We start from the raw sequence: 14,187 nt of genomic DNA, 5'->3' as shown, positions 1-14,187 counted from the left end.
TGTTATTAGTGAAATAAATACCTTCTCTCTTTATGTCGCTCTGCATGGTGAATGAAAACTTTAAAGTCCGTGGGCATGAGAGAAAATGCTCCACATCAGTGTTTGTATAGAAGGTTCAGAAGCCCAGTCACAACACCGTGGATAGCACTGTGTGTGTGTATGTGTGTGTGTGTGTGTGTGTGTGTGTGCGTGTGTGTGTGTGTGTGAGAGCTGTGCAGAGCTAGAACCCATCCCATTCAGTCTCGCTTGCGTGTGTGTGCGCGGTGCGCGAGAGAGGGAGACGTCTCTCAGTAGTCGGTCCTGGTCTAATGGTGATGTCCCACTGGTGGAAGCAGGCGTGGGGGGCAGGCCCATAAAGTGGGGGGCCATATGTCTCAAATTATAATTTTTTGTCTTCCGTCATTCCAAAAATGTTGATGTGAAAAGAACAGATTGGTTCTCTGCCTTCCCTTTGGTTATGCCTATGCCTCCTCCTCACTATAACACCTACAGCCAGTTTTGTGCAAAGCTGTGCCAGTTAAAACCTGCCTCTCACACACGCTAAATATAGACGCAAAATCAGCCACCGCAATCAGTTTCAGGTTTGGTAAATCACATTGCACGCGCTAAATAAATATTTGCATCTATTCCTCCCAATAATTTTGCCCCTTCTGGCAGAAACGCCCATATTGCATCAGGGCAAACACGCTAAATGGGTTGCAGAAGCTATTTTGCCCATTTGAGAGGTGCAAACCTTAGCGCCCTGTTAGTAGATAAGCTTCAACATGTTATTGCATGCACAGTCAAGTTTGTGCACGTTTTTACACGTGCAAACCTTTAATAAATCCGGCCCAAAGAGTGCAGACCTCCGCTAAGGCAGATCAGCTGCCCCAAACGATCAGCACCAAAATTTAATCATTTCTTCCTTGTGCCAGTTTTAACATTTCCTGAAAATTTCATCAAAATCCTTCCATAACTTTTTGAGTTACCATGCTAACAGACAGACAAACACCCCCCCACCACCACCACAGTGTCCCAGCGTCCCCTGTGGTGTCATGTGGACTTGGTTGCAAATATCCCAAGATGCATTTGGTTTTGCTGTCAACTGAAACAGACTTACGTTTTTCGGACGTCCGTTCTCTGGGGCCATTCTTACTCAGACTGCACTCACAGATTTTGCAGATCTGAACTCTGCGAACAACAACTGAGACCCCGCTTCAGGGTTGGTACTCCAGACGGCCCCCGAAAACTCCTGGGCGGAGCTTAAAGGTTTACTCGATGTTGATTGGGCAAAACCCGGCCATGACAACACCAAAACTGTGCCATAGAAATGAATGGGTTTTTGTCAGAGTCCCACCCCTCATACTTTCATCATCTCCTCCTAGGATTTACATCCAATTTGGACCAAACTTGGTGAAAATCACCTACACACATTTGTGATCAAAAGTAATAAATTACATTTTTGATCAAATGTTGGGCGTGGCTGTGACGAGCTCACGATGAAGCGTTGTTTTCAGAAGTATTAAAGTGTGTAAATCTCGCAGAATGTCGGATCAAGCGTACAATATGGTGTCCGTTCACATTCGGTGGCCTCGGTGGTCGCATAGGGAGACAGGAGGGCGAGGGCCTTAACACCGCTTGTGGGTTTTATTATTATTATTATTATTATTATTATTATTATTATTATTATTATTATTATTAATTTTCATGATTGTTCTCTTCATTTCAGATCATTTGACCAAGCACAAAACATAATAATAATATGAACCAATGTTGGTGTTAATCACTGACATATGGCAGGAGGAAAAATAAACAACTAATAAAACAGTAAATTTTTGTAGAATATTGAAAAAAAAATGTTTTAAGTATTTTTTGCATCAAAAAATATAGTTTGTTTCTGTTATGAACACGTCATTTAAAGGGTTAAAATGTAACAGTTATTGAGTATTTGATATTTTTATTTATGGCTCAAGTTGATGAAATACATTTTATTTAAAACTTAAACTGTATAAAACCATTCTGACATTACCACTGTATTGTGTACATTACATACTTTAGGTGATTAAAGGACATCTGTGACACCAGAGGGTTAATATTCAGTTGGACGTGTTTTTGTGACTGGATCTGCTCAACCCAAACTAAACCTACCTACATGTTTTATGTCCTGTTTTCCTGTTGCTTCAGATCACATCTACATTTCACCTCCATCTCTGATAAACCCCATATTCTTCAATCTCTTGTTTTTTGAAACTTCAATTTATAACAAGTTGAATTAAATAAAGACTAATTGGTCTGAGATCCAAAGATTTGACTGATGCGTGTTTTTATCGACTCATTTGTACATGTTATCGTCAGATCAGGTTTATGTCATGTTTACTGTGTCTCATTAATCCATTAAATGCACAAAACCTGGATGTGTTTTGTTTCTGACAGAAGCTGAGTTCTATGGAAGCAGTACTCACCCTTTTATTGATAAAACTGATGGAATTAGTGACTCATCAGTTGAATAAATAAGTCATTTTGAATGAATAAGTTGATAAATCATTAACTGATGATGTGTAACAGGAAAACCTTGAGTACAAACTATGTGATTTGGAGATTTTAACAGATTTTCTCACATTTATTGATTTATGAATGAACGTCAGAATAAAAGCTTCGTTTCAGGACTGAATGTCTTCAAACAAAGGATCAGAACATTTATCCTCATGTTCTTTCTATTCATAGATTCATAATGTGGTGAGTTTGGGAAAATCACATCAGTTAATAAAGACTTGGGGTATTTTAGGATCATGTCATTTTATTTGATGAAACGTAAATAAATCCAGTGAACATAAAAATATACAGAAATATAAATAATTTGCAATGAAAAGATTTTAAAAGACAAGGAAAAGAAAATGAACGACTGGAGCATTTGTGCTGAACAATAATGATAAATCATAAATAATAATTATAACTGGTCAGATATGACCCGTTTGGACGTTCAAAGGCTCTGTAGTTACCATGGCAACAATGTCGTCTTCTGCAACATTGATTGACCAGTAAAACCCATGGAGTTGGATCAATGACATTGGGTGGACACACTGGGTTTATGTTCAGTTAATGACAGATTGGACTGAAAAAGACAGTTTTTCTTCAGTTTTCTTTGTTTTGATGTAATTACCTTTGAATTTATTATTTCACTATAATGAACATCTACATGATCAGTGAATTAAATATAGGAAAATATATGATTTTCTCAGAAAAATCCAGAGTTTAAATTAATAAACAGAGATTAACCAGGTTATACATTGAGAAAATTTTCTATGGATGATTCATAGTGATGAGAATAACTCCATAATGACACCATTTATTGTATAAAAGTCACTTGTTCTTGTGGAAAATGCTAAAGTTGTTACTAAAATCATATCTAAGAGCCCATGACATAAATGACCCGTTTATAAAAAAATTAGAAAGTTTTACAAATTAAGCAGAATAAATTCCCCCAAAAGTCAAATTCCAAATATATATAAAATTTTAACGTGTTATTTAATACAGTTTATTTTATAAATATGAAGGACCAAAAAAGCTATAAAATTTAGGTAACCATTATTAAAATAAAAATAATAGAAAAACACGATCCCGGAAGTATAGCACTTTGTTGTTTTTTTTTTTTTTTTCATGAGTAGATAACACAAACGTGGATCGGGTATTGCGCATGCGCCTTTAACGCTCCTCCACTGTCACAGCTTTTGTAGATCGACGGTGCTATGCTAACATGAGATAGCGTCTCCGGTCAGCTGAGCTATTCACATGACAGCTTTTTCTAGCTCCAGGCGAGTCGTTCTGCCCGGTGAGGTGAAAGTACCACTAAGTATCTTTTTGTCGCGTCGGAAACCAGCATGTTAAAGTTACTTTAAGCTGTCGGAATCGGACACAGAGCTAATGCTAACTATGTCTCCGTTAACGCACTGAAACCGAACGGAGAGGAAAGCTAGCAAACATTAGCAGCTTCAACACCGCTGGTAAGTTGATTTATGTGTTAAAAACGCAAATGTTGTATTCATTTCAACGCTGCACATACAAAAATACACCCATATCTGTCTTTACTAATGACATATAAGATGCTGTTTTCCTAACATTTCATTTTCTTTGCTTAGATGAACTCTCATTATAAAAGTTCATCATTTTATATTTAATTGCTTAAAACCGGAAGTAATTATTTAATAGAACACGTATTTATATCTGACACTAATCAAGGGGATCTAATGTATACTTCGGCTCATAATTAATCCAGTAAAAACGCTTAATCTAACTTTTATTGTGAATTTTGGCTGTTACTTGATATTGTAAACGCATGAACCTGGGTGTTGACGCACAATGAAAGCAATTGTTGAAGTTGAGGTTTAATTAAAGTAAAACTGCATCTGATGGTGTTTTTTTCTGAGCCGAAATACTCTGATAGCACACAGGAATTATAAGAAGTGTTTGGGTTTTATGATAGTCCTAAACGTTGTAAAAAGGCCACGAGTTTGTCATAAAACAGCGCTTTTTACATGGAGTTTGGATTGAGGTGAATCAAATGAAAGTTTTCATTCAGAGATTTTAAGTTTGACAGAACAAGTGAGAAATGTGAAATTCTAGTTGATTTAAAGTTTAATTTGAATGAAAGCTGAAGAAACTGGTTATTTGCGGTATTAAATGATCTGAAATGAAAGATGCAAGGAGGCAGAAATAAAGTAATGGATGAAACTGGAGTCAGTAAAAGACATGATGAAAAGAAAATTATGTAAATATTATATCAGCACTGGTGAAATGAATGCAATATTATTCTATTAAACAACATGATTTTAGCTAAAGTTAATAAATTGACATGTTTCTGTTGGATTTTAACTCTTGTAATAACACTTCTTCTCATTGTTTTTTATTTTCAGACGACTACAGCACATTCTTAGCTTTTACTTCCTCACACAAATAGGAAATATCCCCCAGAATGAGTCCAGAGGGGAAGAAGCTGCTGAATATCATCATCCTGGGCTTCGGCTTCATGTTCATGTTCACCGCCTTCCAAACATGTGGAAACATCGAGGTCAGTCCAGTTTCGTTGACGAGGAACCCATGTCCATCACCGCCAAACAAAACCAAAGCTTTAAGGTTCTGTTTTTTTTCTCCACAGCAAACAGTTCTGGAGAACTTTCACAGTGCGGAGTTCAATGGGACGGGATACACGAGGTAAAGTGGTTTCAGTGCTTTTCCAACACAGACCTGATGGCACCTTATGTAATTAGATTAAACGGCCAGAGGTGTAATTAAATCTGAGGTTTTAGAGAACAATGTTTACTCAGTGTGTCAGGAAACATCTGGTATGACCTTAATGTAGGGACTTAACCCTTTAAGGACTCCCTTTATAACAGGACTGGATTTATTTATGTTGTTTTTGTAATAAAAGTGTCAGAAAATGTATGTTTTTCAACAATTCTTTTGCACCTTTTTTCAAGAAGAACTTACCTTTCAGTATCTGTCCATTAATTATCATTATTATATGGAATAAATGCTTAAAACAATGTGTTATAGTAAAAAACAGACCTGAATTTTTGTCATATTTATTGTGAAAAACCACTTCAAATGTTGATAATGAAACTTTATAAGATTATAGTAATAAATTTTCATCTATTTTCCATGTATTCATACATTTGAGTTTGTCTAGATCATTCTGTGTCCATGTTGTTCTTATTATTTTTAGTTATTTCTAGTCATTTTTAGCCTGTGTGTTAGTTTGTGTTCACTTTCTGTCATTTACATACATTTATAGAATTTGCAGATAAAATACAACTATCAATAAACCATACAAACTGGAAAAATACAGATATAAACAGTGATAATAGGGGCAAAAAAACCCAGCAAAACTCAACAAAAACACATTAAAACACACTGGTAGAACACTTCAAAACAACACGATCACTATTATATACAATTATTTACATGAATTCACCACTAAAACCAGGAGGGAAGTGAGTAATAAGTCACAGTAGGAAAGAGACACTCCCAGAATGCATCACTGTGACTCATCAAGCAGGTTTTATTATTACTGTCATGGTTGGTATGCCGAGGTGTGTATGTGTATATGTTGTGTTTGTGTGTGCGTTTGTATGTGTGTCGTGTGTATATATTGTGTTTGTGTGTGTGTGTTGTGTTTGTGTGTGTGTATATATCGGTGTGTGGTGTGTTTGTGTGTGAGTATGTATGTTGTATGCGTGTGTTGTGTTTGTGTGTGTGTTGTGTGTGTGTATGTGTTGTGTTTGTTTGTGTGTGTGTGTGTGTGTGTGTTTGTTTTTGTGTTGTGTTTATTTGTTTGTGTGTGTGTTTGTTTTTGTGTTGTGTGTGTTTTTCCACATTGTGTTTCAGTTTGTTTCTTGGTTTGTCCTCCTCAGCCTTGCCATCATCTACAGTGTCTTCTCTGCCTCCAACCTCATTGCTCCTTCAGTGGTGGCTGTGATTGGACCTCAGCTGTCCATGTTCTTCAGCGGACTCCTCTACAGGTAACAGACCCATACGGACCGATGTGGACCCATGCGTACACCATGTGGACCCATGCGGACCCCTTATGGCCCCCATGTGGACCCTGTTGTCAGATGTGTGTTGTGGTCTTTGTCCACAGTGGCTACATTGCCATGTTCATCTACCCGTACACCTGGACCTTCTACACGGCCTCGGTGCTGGTGGGAATCGGAGCAGCAGGTGAGACCAGTGGATCTGGACTCTGGTGGAGTACAGGGTGGTCAGACCGGTCTGTCAGGCTCCGCATACGACAGACCAATAAAGGAACACCATAAAAACTGACTAATGATGAGAACGCCACATTTTTGTCTTCACAAAAGTAAAATTAAATTATGACATTTTTTTACATTCTCAAAAATACAAATAACCTTTGAACAACCCAAGAAAAATCAGTGTAATTGTACCATTATTCTGTCTGTTATTAAATGTGTGTATTTGTAGATCCACTGTATCTGTACGTTAAATGAACATGTATAAATGATAAACTGAGGCAGAACATTGTTCTTAAATGTCTTAAATTTGGTCTGAATGTGGAACCTGAACTAACACGAGTTTAGGTTAAAGGCTGATGATCATTGAAAACTGGACTCATTTGATGATTTGCTCATACTTTTCTTCTTGTTTGTTTCCATTTTGTGTTATTTTTTTTGTGTGTTTTTGCAGTTTTGTGGACGGCTCAGGGAAACGTTCTTGCCATCAACTCCAGCGACAGCACCATCGGTAGAAACAGTGGAATATTCTGGGCTCTGCTGCAGTTTAGGTGAAGGTGTCCTCTGACTGGACATGCACGTCCTCCACAGTCTGTCCTCTCATGTCCAAGGGCGGGCTCACACATGGACCGCCCACTACTGTTTGATTCATCACTGTTGAACCAGACCAGTTTCAGACAAATATTCCGCATAATTGTAAAGGTCTAGAGTCCATCTGAAACAGACTCAAAGGGAAACATTTAGTTTAAATATTTTTAAATGAAAAATATCTAAAACTACTGCATCACAGATGGACAAAACATTAACGTCTATTTTTTTTCCAAAATTCTAAAGTTATTATGGCATGGCTCAGAGTAAGAAGATATTGTATTTTTTTGTGCATTTATCTGAGGTCATCATTAGGTCCATCCTGGGGGGAAATATGTCTACATTTACCTTTTATTATTGAGTCTAAAAAGATGGAAAAGTGACAGATACTAAAATAAACCCAGTTTCACAGAAGCACCCATAGGCATTTATTTATTTAGAACATTGTGTGTTTAGAATATGACATAAATAATATAATAGTCAAATATCAATGTATTTGGAATAAATGTAGTTTATTCATAGAGTTTATAAAATGAATCAAGAATGACGGCACTAAACTGGATCACTTTACAAACATTCACACTCACAAAACTACTCACATTTTTTTCTCATTTCAAAATACATTTTCCTGAAAATATAACTAATTACCGACCCAAAATATAAGTTTGGTGTAGATTATTATCATTTAATGTTTTTGACCAGATGTGAACCTTCCCTTGACTCCGCCCCCTTATCGTTTCCTTGTCTCTGTAGTTTATTCTTTGGGAATCTGTACGTCTACTGTGCCTGGCATGGACACGTCCACATCACAGGTACTGTTTCGTGTTGATCTTTTTCACGGCGGTCGTTTATCTTTTCTGTTTTGTAACCGGTGTTTGGTGTCTCAGACAAAGACAGACAGACGGTGTTCATCTCACTCACCGTCATCAGCCTGGTCGGATGTTTCCTGTTCTTTCTGATCCGAAAACCCGACGCTGAGTCCGCTTCTTCTGAGGCCACAGAGGCATTACTGCAGGGGGAGTCAGACAGCGACTCCGTGGTCAGGTGAGTGTCAGTCACATGACCCACATCAGTCACATGACCCACTTCATCCAGGGGCACAAAAGAAAATCAGATTTCACCGAAAAATCTGAGTTGTGCCTGAACGTAGCCTTCGTTATGACCCAGTTAGAACTAGTTTGTCTTTGTCAGCTGATTATTGTCGTGTTTTTTCTGCAGTTCTCCTCAACCTGGACTCTGTTCACAAGCTCTGGACGCTTTCAGTGAGTTTTTCCGCCTCTGTCGTCATAAACCGTCCTGTTGTCTGTCCTTTTCACTAATGGTGCTTTATCGTCTCCAGTAAAAGCCTGTAAACTGTTCGTCACCAAGGAGATGCTGCTGCTGAGCATCTGCATCGCATACACAGGTGGGTGGAGGGAGGAGGAAGAGGAGTAGGTGGGCGGGGTCACAGCGGTAGAGAAAACTGAGTTACGACCCTTCCATACACTCCCACTGTAAAAAATGACGGATGAATCATGGACCTCCTTTAGGATTCTGGAGACAGGGCTAATAGTTTGCTTGTTTATTTATTTATTTAGAATTAGCATTAAAACCAAACAACAAAAGGATTATATAAAAGAAAGTCCAACATTCAAAAAGGAGCGGGATGAAGTTTAATTTATAACCCCCACCCCATCCTTCAACCGATCCTGAACTCCTCTGTCAGATCCCGTAAGTAACTCAAAAATCCTTTTTTTAATCTATTCCTGTATTTTATTCTATCATTTTGCTTTGTTATTCTTCTGTACGATACCGTCGTTAATTGCACAGCTGTTTTATGTTTTTAATCAATTCTTGTATTTTATTCTTTTATTTTTGCTTTTATTTATTCTTCTGTACAGCACTTGGTTGTTTTAAAGTGCTTTACAAAAGAAGTAGAGAGAGTGCTTAATTGTTAATCTTCCCCTGTAAGTCACTCTGGAAAAAAGCGTCTGCCAAATGCACAAATGTAAATGTAAATGCAAATGATGGAGTTTCTAAGGTAAGGTACTGTTAGTCCAAATGTGGTTCTCAGTGGGTTTTATTTTAGTTGTTTTGCTGAACCTGGTGGTGCTGGGTTCAGTTTGTCAGCTGAGGTCATGTGATCATTAGTGTAATTTACTGTGGGTACAAATATGGGTCTACTCTGACACTTATTTTATTCTATTTGTCATTTATTAACGTTACCTGTCAGTGTTTTTGTTTTTTTTCGTCCTGTGTTCCTTCTGTAAACCTCTAACTAAATGTAAACCTGTTGACAGAACTAATGTCAGTCCTATCAGTGGTCCACCACACAACTGAAAAACACAACTGACACTAACACGCATACAGTAGAGACACAACGGTTGTAAACAGACTAGTGTGTGTTTTATTTGTGTATTATCATTTAATAACCCACTCACTGCTGTCTGTCCAATAGAAGAACAGGACAGTGCTCCGTTTGTTTGGCACTATTGAGGCTTACATGAACCACCTGATCACCGTAGTGGCGACATTGAAGCGTGTCGTAACTCTCTCTCTCTCTCTATGGCTCTGGGCGGGGGGGCGGGGTCAGAAGGTCCCGGGTTAATGTGAGGTCACTGTGTGCGTCTCAGGTCTGGAACTGACCTTCTACAGCGGTGTCTACGGAACCTGCATCGGCGCCATGACGCAGTTCGGACAGGATGCCAAGAGTCTGATCGGCATCTCGGGGATCTGCATCGGAGTTGGAGAGATCCTGGGTGAGTCTGGGGGCAGAGACGAAACGGCGGCGGCGAAGGGGGTTGATAATCTGAGAGGGGAAAAAAAAAACACATCTGCAGGAATAAAGACGGAAATTTACAAGAAAAATTCAAATATGAAGAGATATTAACGAGGAAAAATCACACAAATGACAAGAAAACAACTTCAAATTCAATCAGTCACATTTTATTTATATCTCATCAAATCATAAAAGTTATTTCATGGCACTTTACATGTAGAACTGACTCTTAATAGATGATACTCTGAAGTCATCTGAGATAAAAACGATGAATTCATGAGGAAAAAAATGACAAAAAGCTGATCTGACTTATTCTGAGATCAATCACAAATGTACTAAACCTTTGAATGTTCTCTGAGAATAAAAACTTGTATAGTTTTAAGAATAAACCTCTTGTTTTCTATGAGATTAAAGGGATACATTTACAAGAATATTATAAAGTGATTAGTTTATCTGTTGGAAAAAAAGTCATGGATTTACAATTAAAAACTCACAAACTCATGAGAAAAAAAGTCCTATTCTGTGGTTAAAGATTAGATTAATGTCCTAAAGAAGAAAAAGATGAAGAAAAACTGGATGTTCTGTTTAAAGTGGAAAATTCACCTGAAAAACCTCAAATCTATGACAAAAAAACAGAATATTTAAGGGGTTTGTAAAGTCTTTTTTATTACCTGATGAAATTCAAGTCATAAATGGACAAGAAATAATGAGATGATGAGAAATAATGAGAAACTGAGATTATGGAAGTATAAATTTATGCTTAAAAAAGAGATTAAAGTAATAAATTTACAAGAAATTATTATTGTTATTATTATTATATTACTATTACTTATGACTTATATTACTCATTACTTTGTTGTTACAACATTACTACTGTCACTCATAATTTTTACCATGTGTTTATTAAAATATTTATATATATAATTAATATTACAATACATTATTACATAAGTACTTTATTATTTCTACTAGTACTTTCTAATATGGAATTGCCTGTTTGTTTCTTTTTAACTACTGGTTCTATAGTTATTATTGTTATTATTATTATTAGTAGTGGTAGTGGTGGTGGTGGTAGTAGTAGTAGTAGTATTTTCTTGTAATATTTGTTGTATTTGTACATTTTGTTTTGTTCTGATACTGGAACATGAATTTTCTGAGGGATCAATAAAATCTAAACTAAACTTATAGAACGTAAAATTGTCTGATATTTAAATCAGAAATCTGAGAGAAAGCATAATTAATGTGTAAAAAAAAACAACTTGATATTTTCTTTAAAGTGGAAAAAAAAAGATAAATATACAATAAAACAGTGAATGAAAATATATAAACTCTTTTTACAGGCTGATGAATGTTTAATTAAGTTAAATGAGCATCTAATCTTCTGTAAATGTTTCCCGTTCGTATTATTTCTGTATTTTTCACCTGTTTCTGATTGGCTGTCGTACGAGTCTCCGCCTTCTCCGTCTAACTCATGGTGCCCCATCCTTCCTCTTCCATCCAGGAGGGGGCGTCTTTGGGATGTTGAACAAGTGCAACCGTTTCGGCCGTAACCCGGTGGTTCTGTTCGGACTCGTCATCCACTTCGTTGCCTTCTACCTGATTTTCCTCAACATCGCCAGCGACGCCCCCAAACAGGAAACAGACGCTCGGGCCTTCATGCAACCCAAGTACGATGGCCACACCCCCCAAAAAAACACACAGCAAGGAAGCAGGAGGAGGGGTGGGGCCTCAACCCCTGGTGTCATGACGACCCCAGACAGTCCAGGAAGTAGACTGATCCAAATAAGATAATTAACTGTGATCCGATCTGATCAGTAGATGAACTGGAAGGTTTTTTTTTTCTTTTTTTTTTTTTGTCTTTTTTTTCACAAATATTCAAATAAGACAAAATGAAACGTCAAACCATGTGGATTTAACCCTTTAAAAGCCAGTTTAAACTGATTTATCACCTGTTATTCTAATATTAACCTCTGGATTTCAGCAGGAATTTAACCACATTTTAAGACCAATGTCTGTTCTTACATCTTTTCATATTGTATTTGTGTCTGTGTGTGTATTTTTGGTTCGTTGTGTGTGTGTTTATGTCTATGTTTGTGTGTTTGTTGTTCGTTTGTGTGTATGGTTGTGTGTTTGTTGTTTGCGTGTATGTTGTTTGTGTATTTGTTGTTTGTGTTTGTTGTTTGTGTGTTTGTTGTGTGTGTTTGTTGTGTGTATCTTTTTGTTTGTTGTTTGCGTATTTGTTGTTCGTGTGTTTGTTGTTCATTTGTGTCTTTATCGTTTGTGTGTTTGTTTGTATGTTTGTTGATCATTGTGTCTGTTTGTGTGTCCTCAGCCTGGGCGTGGCCTTGTTGTGTAGTTTCCTGTTGGGTTTGGGCGACAGCTGCTTCAACACTCAGCTCCTCAGCATCATCGGCTTCATGTTCAAAGATGACAGCGCCCCCGCCTTCGCCGTCTTCAAGTTCATCCAGGTCAGAAATGTTACATGACCACCACAGACATCACATGACCACCACAGACATCACATGACCACCACAGATGTCACATGACCACCACAGACGTCACATGAGACCAGTTTGTGTTCTATTTCTAATGGTTGTCTTTGAAACCTTGTGTTCTTCTTCTTCTTCTCCTCCTCCTCTCTCTCCTCCTTCCTCTTCTTCTTCTCCTTCCTCTCCTTCTTCTTCTCCTTCTCCTTCCTCTTCTTCTTCTCCTTCTCTTTCTCCTTCTTCTTCTCCTTCTTCTTCTCCTTCTCCTTCCTCTTCTTCTTCTCCTTCTCTTTCTCCTTCTTCTTCTCCTTCTTCTTCTCATTCTTCTCCTTCTCTTTCCTCCTCCTCAGTCCATCATGGCTGCCGTGGCATTCTCCTACAGTAACTTCCTGCTCCTCCACTGGCAGCTGCTCATCCTGGTTCTGGTCGGGTTCCTCGGGACCATGACCTTCTTCGTGGCCGAGTGGGCGGCCGAGTCCCGGCGGCGGGAGTCGGATTACGACAGCATTTGATTGGGTGCGGACGAGGAGGAGGCAGTCTGCAGGTTAAAGGACAAACTGATGCTCATGCACGTGGCATTGACCTGATTCCACTACTGTGATGGATACGTGCACGTTAAAAGCCAAAAAAACACACACACACCCACACACGCACACACACACACTTGAACCATTAATTACATGACCTGGGTTCAAACAGCTGCAGTGAATCCATCCACTAACAGTGACATCTGCTGGTCAACCTGGAGATTACAACTGGATTTATGATCAGAAATGGGCTGATATTTAAGGCCTTTTGGTTTGAGCAAAACACTTTTTTTCTAGCTTTTTTTTTTTTTAACTTCTGTCACTGGTTCACTAAAAAAAATAGTCATACAGATGAAACTCTGGTCCGTATTTAAGGATCATAATGGACCGAAACGTTAGAATAAAACAAATAAAAGAAGAAGAAACATGACAGAAACGAGTCATTCTGAACAACAACACAACAACGCTCATATTCAGACAATTATACACAAAAGGAAACATAATCATGACAAATATCTTATCACATCACATCATCTGTTTCTGATGAATCTGTTTAAGTCATGGGTGTCGAACATACGGCCCGTCGGCCAAAACCGGCCGCCAAAGGGTCTGATCCAGTCCATGGGATGAAGAATTAGACTGAAGATATTAACAATTATTACAGTTTAGGTTTCACATTCAGACCAATATGATCTAAAGTGGATCAGAACCAGGTTAAATAAGAACAAAATAACATAAAAATAATGACAAATACAACTTTTTCTATTTGTTTTAGTGTAAAAAAGTAAAATTACATTCTAGTTTTTTAAACCATCCTTTAAAAAATGTGAATAATCTGAAATGTCTTCATATCAATCAGTATAACTGGACCAATATTCTGTCTGCTATTAAATATTTTGTGTATTTGTAGATCTGCTGAGATCTGCACGTTAGAATGAACATGTATAAATGATAAACTGAGGCAGAATATTGTTAAAAATACACTGATTTTTCTTTAGAAATTTCAGGTTCATGTTATTCACATTGTTTTAAAGGACAGTTTGTAAAAGTGAATGTCATTTTACTTTCCCACAGAAGTTGTCATTAGTTATATTAGTGGTTTTTTG

At 37.6% G+C, this 14,187-nt stretch overlaps 1 protein-coding gene across 1 annotated transcript; it reads left to right on the top strand.

The window, feature by feature from the left end:
- The first annotated feature begins 3,724 nt into the window (after window positions 1-3,724).
- Window positions 3,725-13,789, top strand: mfsd11 (major facilitator superfamily domain containing 11). The gene is made up of 14 exons (XM_030140815.1): window positions 3,725-3,980; window positions 4,890-5,044; window positions 5,132-5,187; window positions 6,387-6,494; window positions 6,614-6,693; window positions 7,177-7,273; window positions 8,064-8,122; window positions 8,198-8,354; window positions 8,529-8,572; window positions 8,650-8,715; window positions 9,923-10,048; window positions 11,570-11,735; window positions 12,401-12,536; window positions 12,905-13,789. Exons 2-14 carry the CDS (start codon window positions 4,949-4,951, stop codon window positions 13,064-13,066), a joined length of 1,353 nt encoding a protein of 450 aa, XP_029996675.1. The 5' UTR covers window positions 3,725-3,980; window positions 4,890-4,948; the 3' UTR covers window positions 13,067-13,789.
- The last annotated feature ends 398 nt before the right edge of the window (window positions 13,790-14,187 follow it).

This window comes from Sphaeramia orbicularis, chromosome 8 (genome assembly GCF_902148855.1).
Source record: "Sphaeramia orbicularis chromosome 8, fSphaOr1.1, whole genome shotgun sequence".
Taxonomy (NCBI): Eukaryota; Metazoa; Chordata; class Actinopteri; order Kurtiformes; family Apogonidae; genus Sphaeramia; species Sphaeramia orbicularis.
Note: the sequence above shows the minus strand (reverse complement) of the source record. Positions and strands in the feature narration are given on the sequence as shown.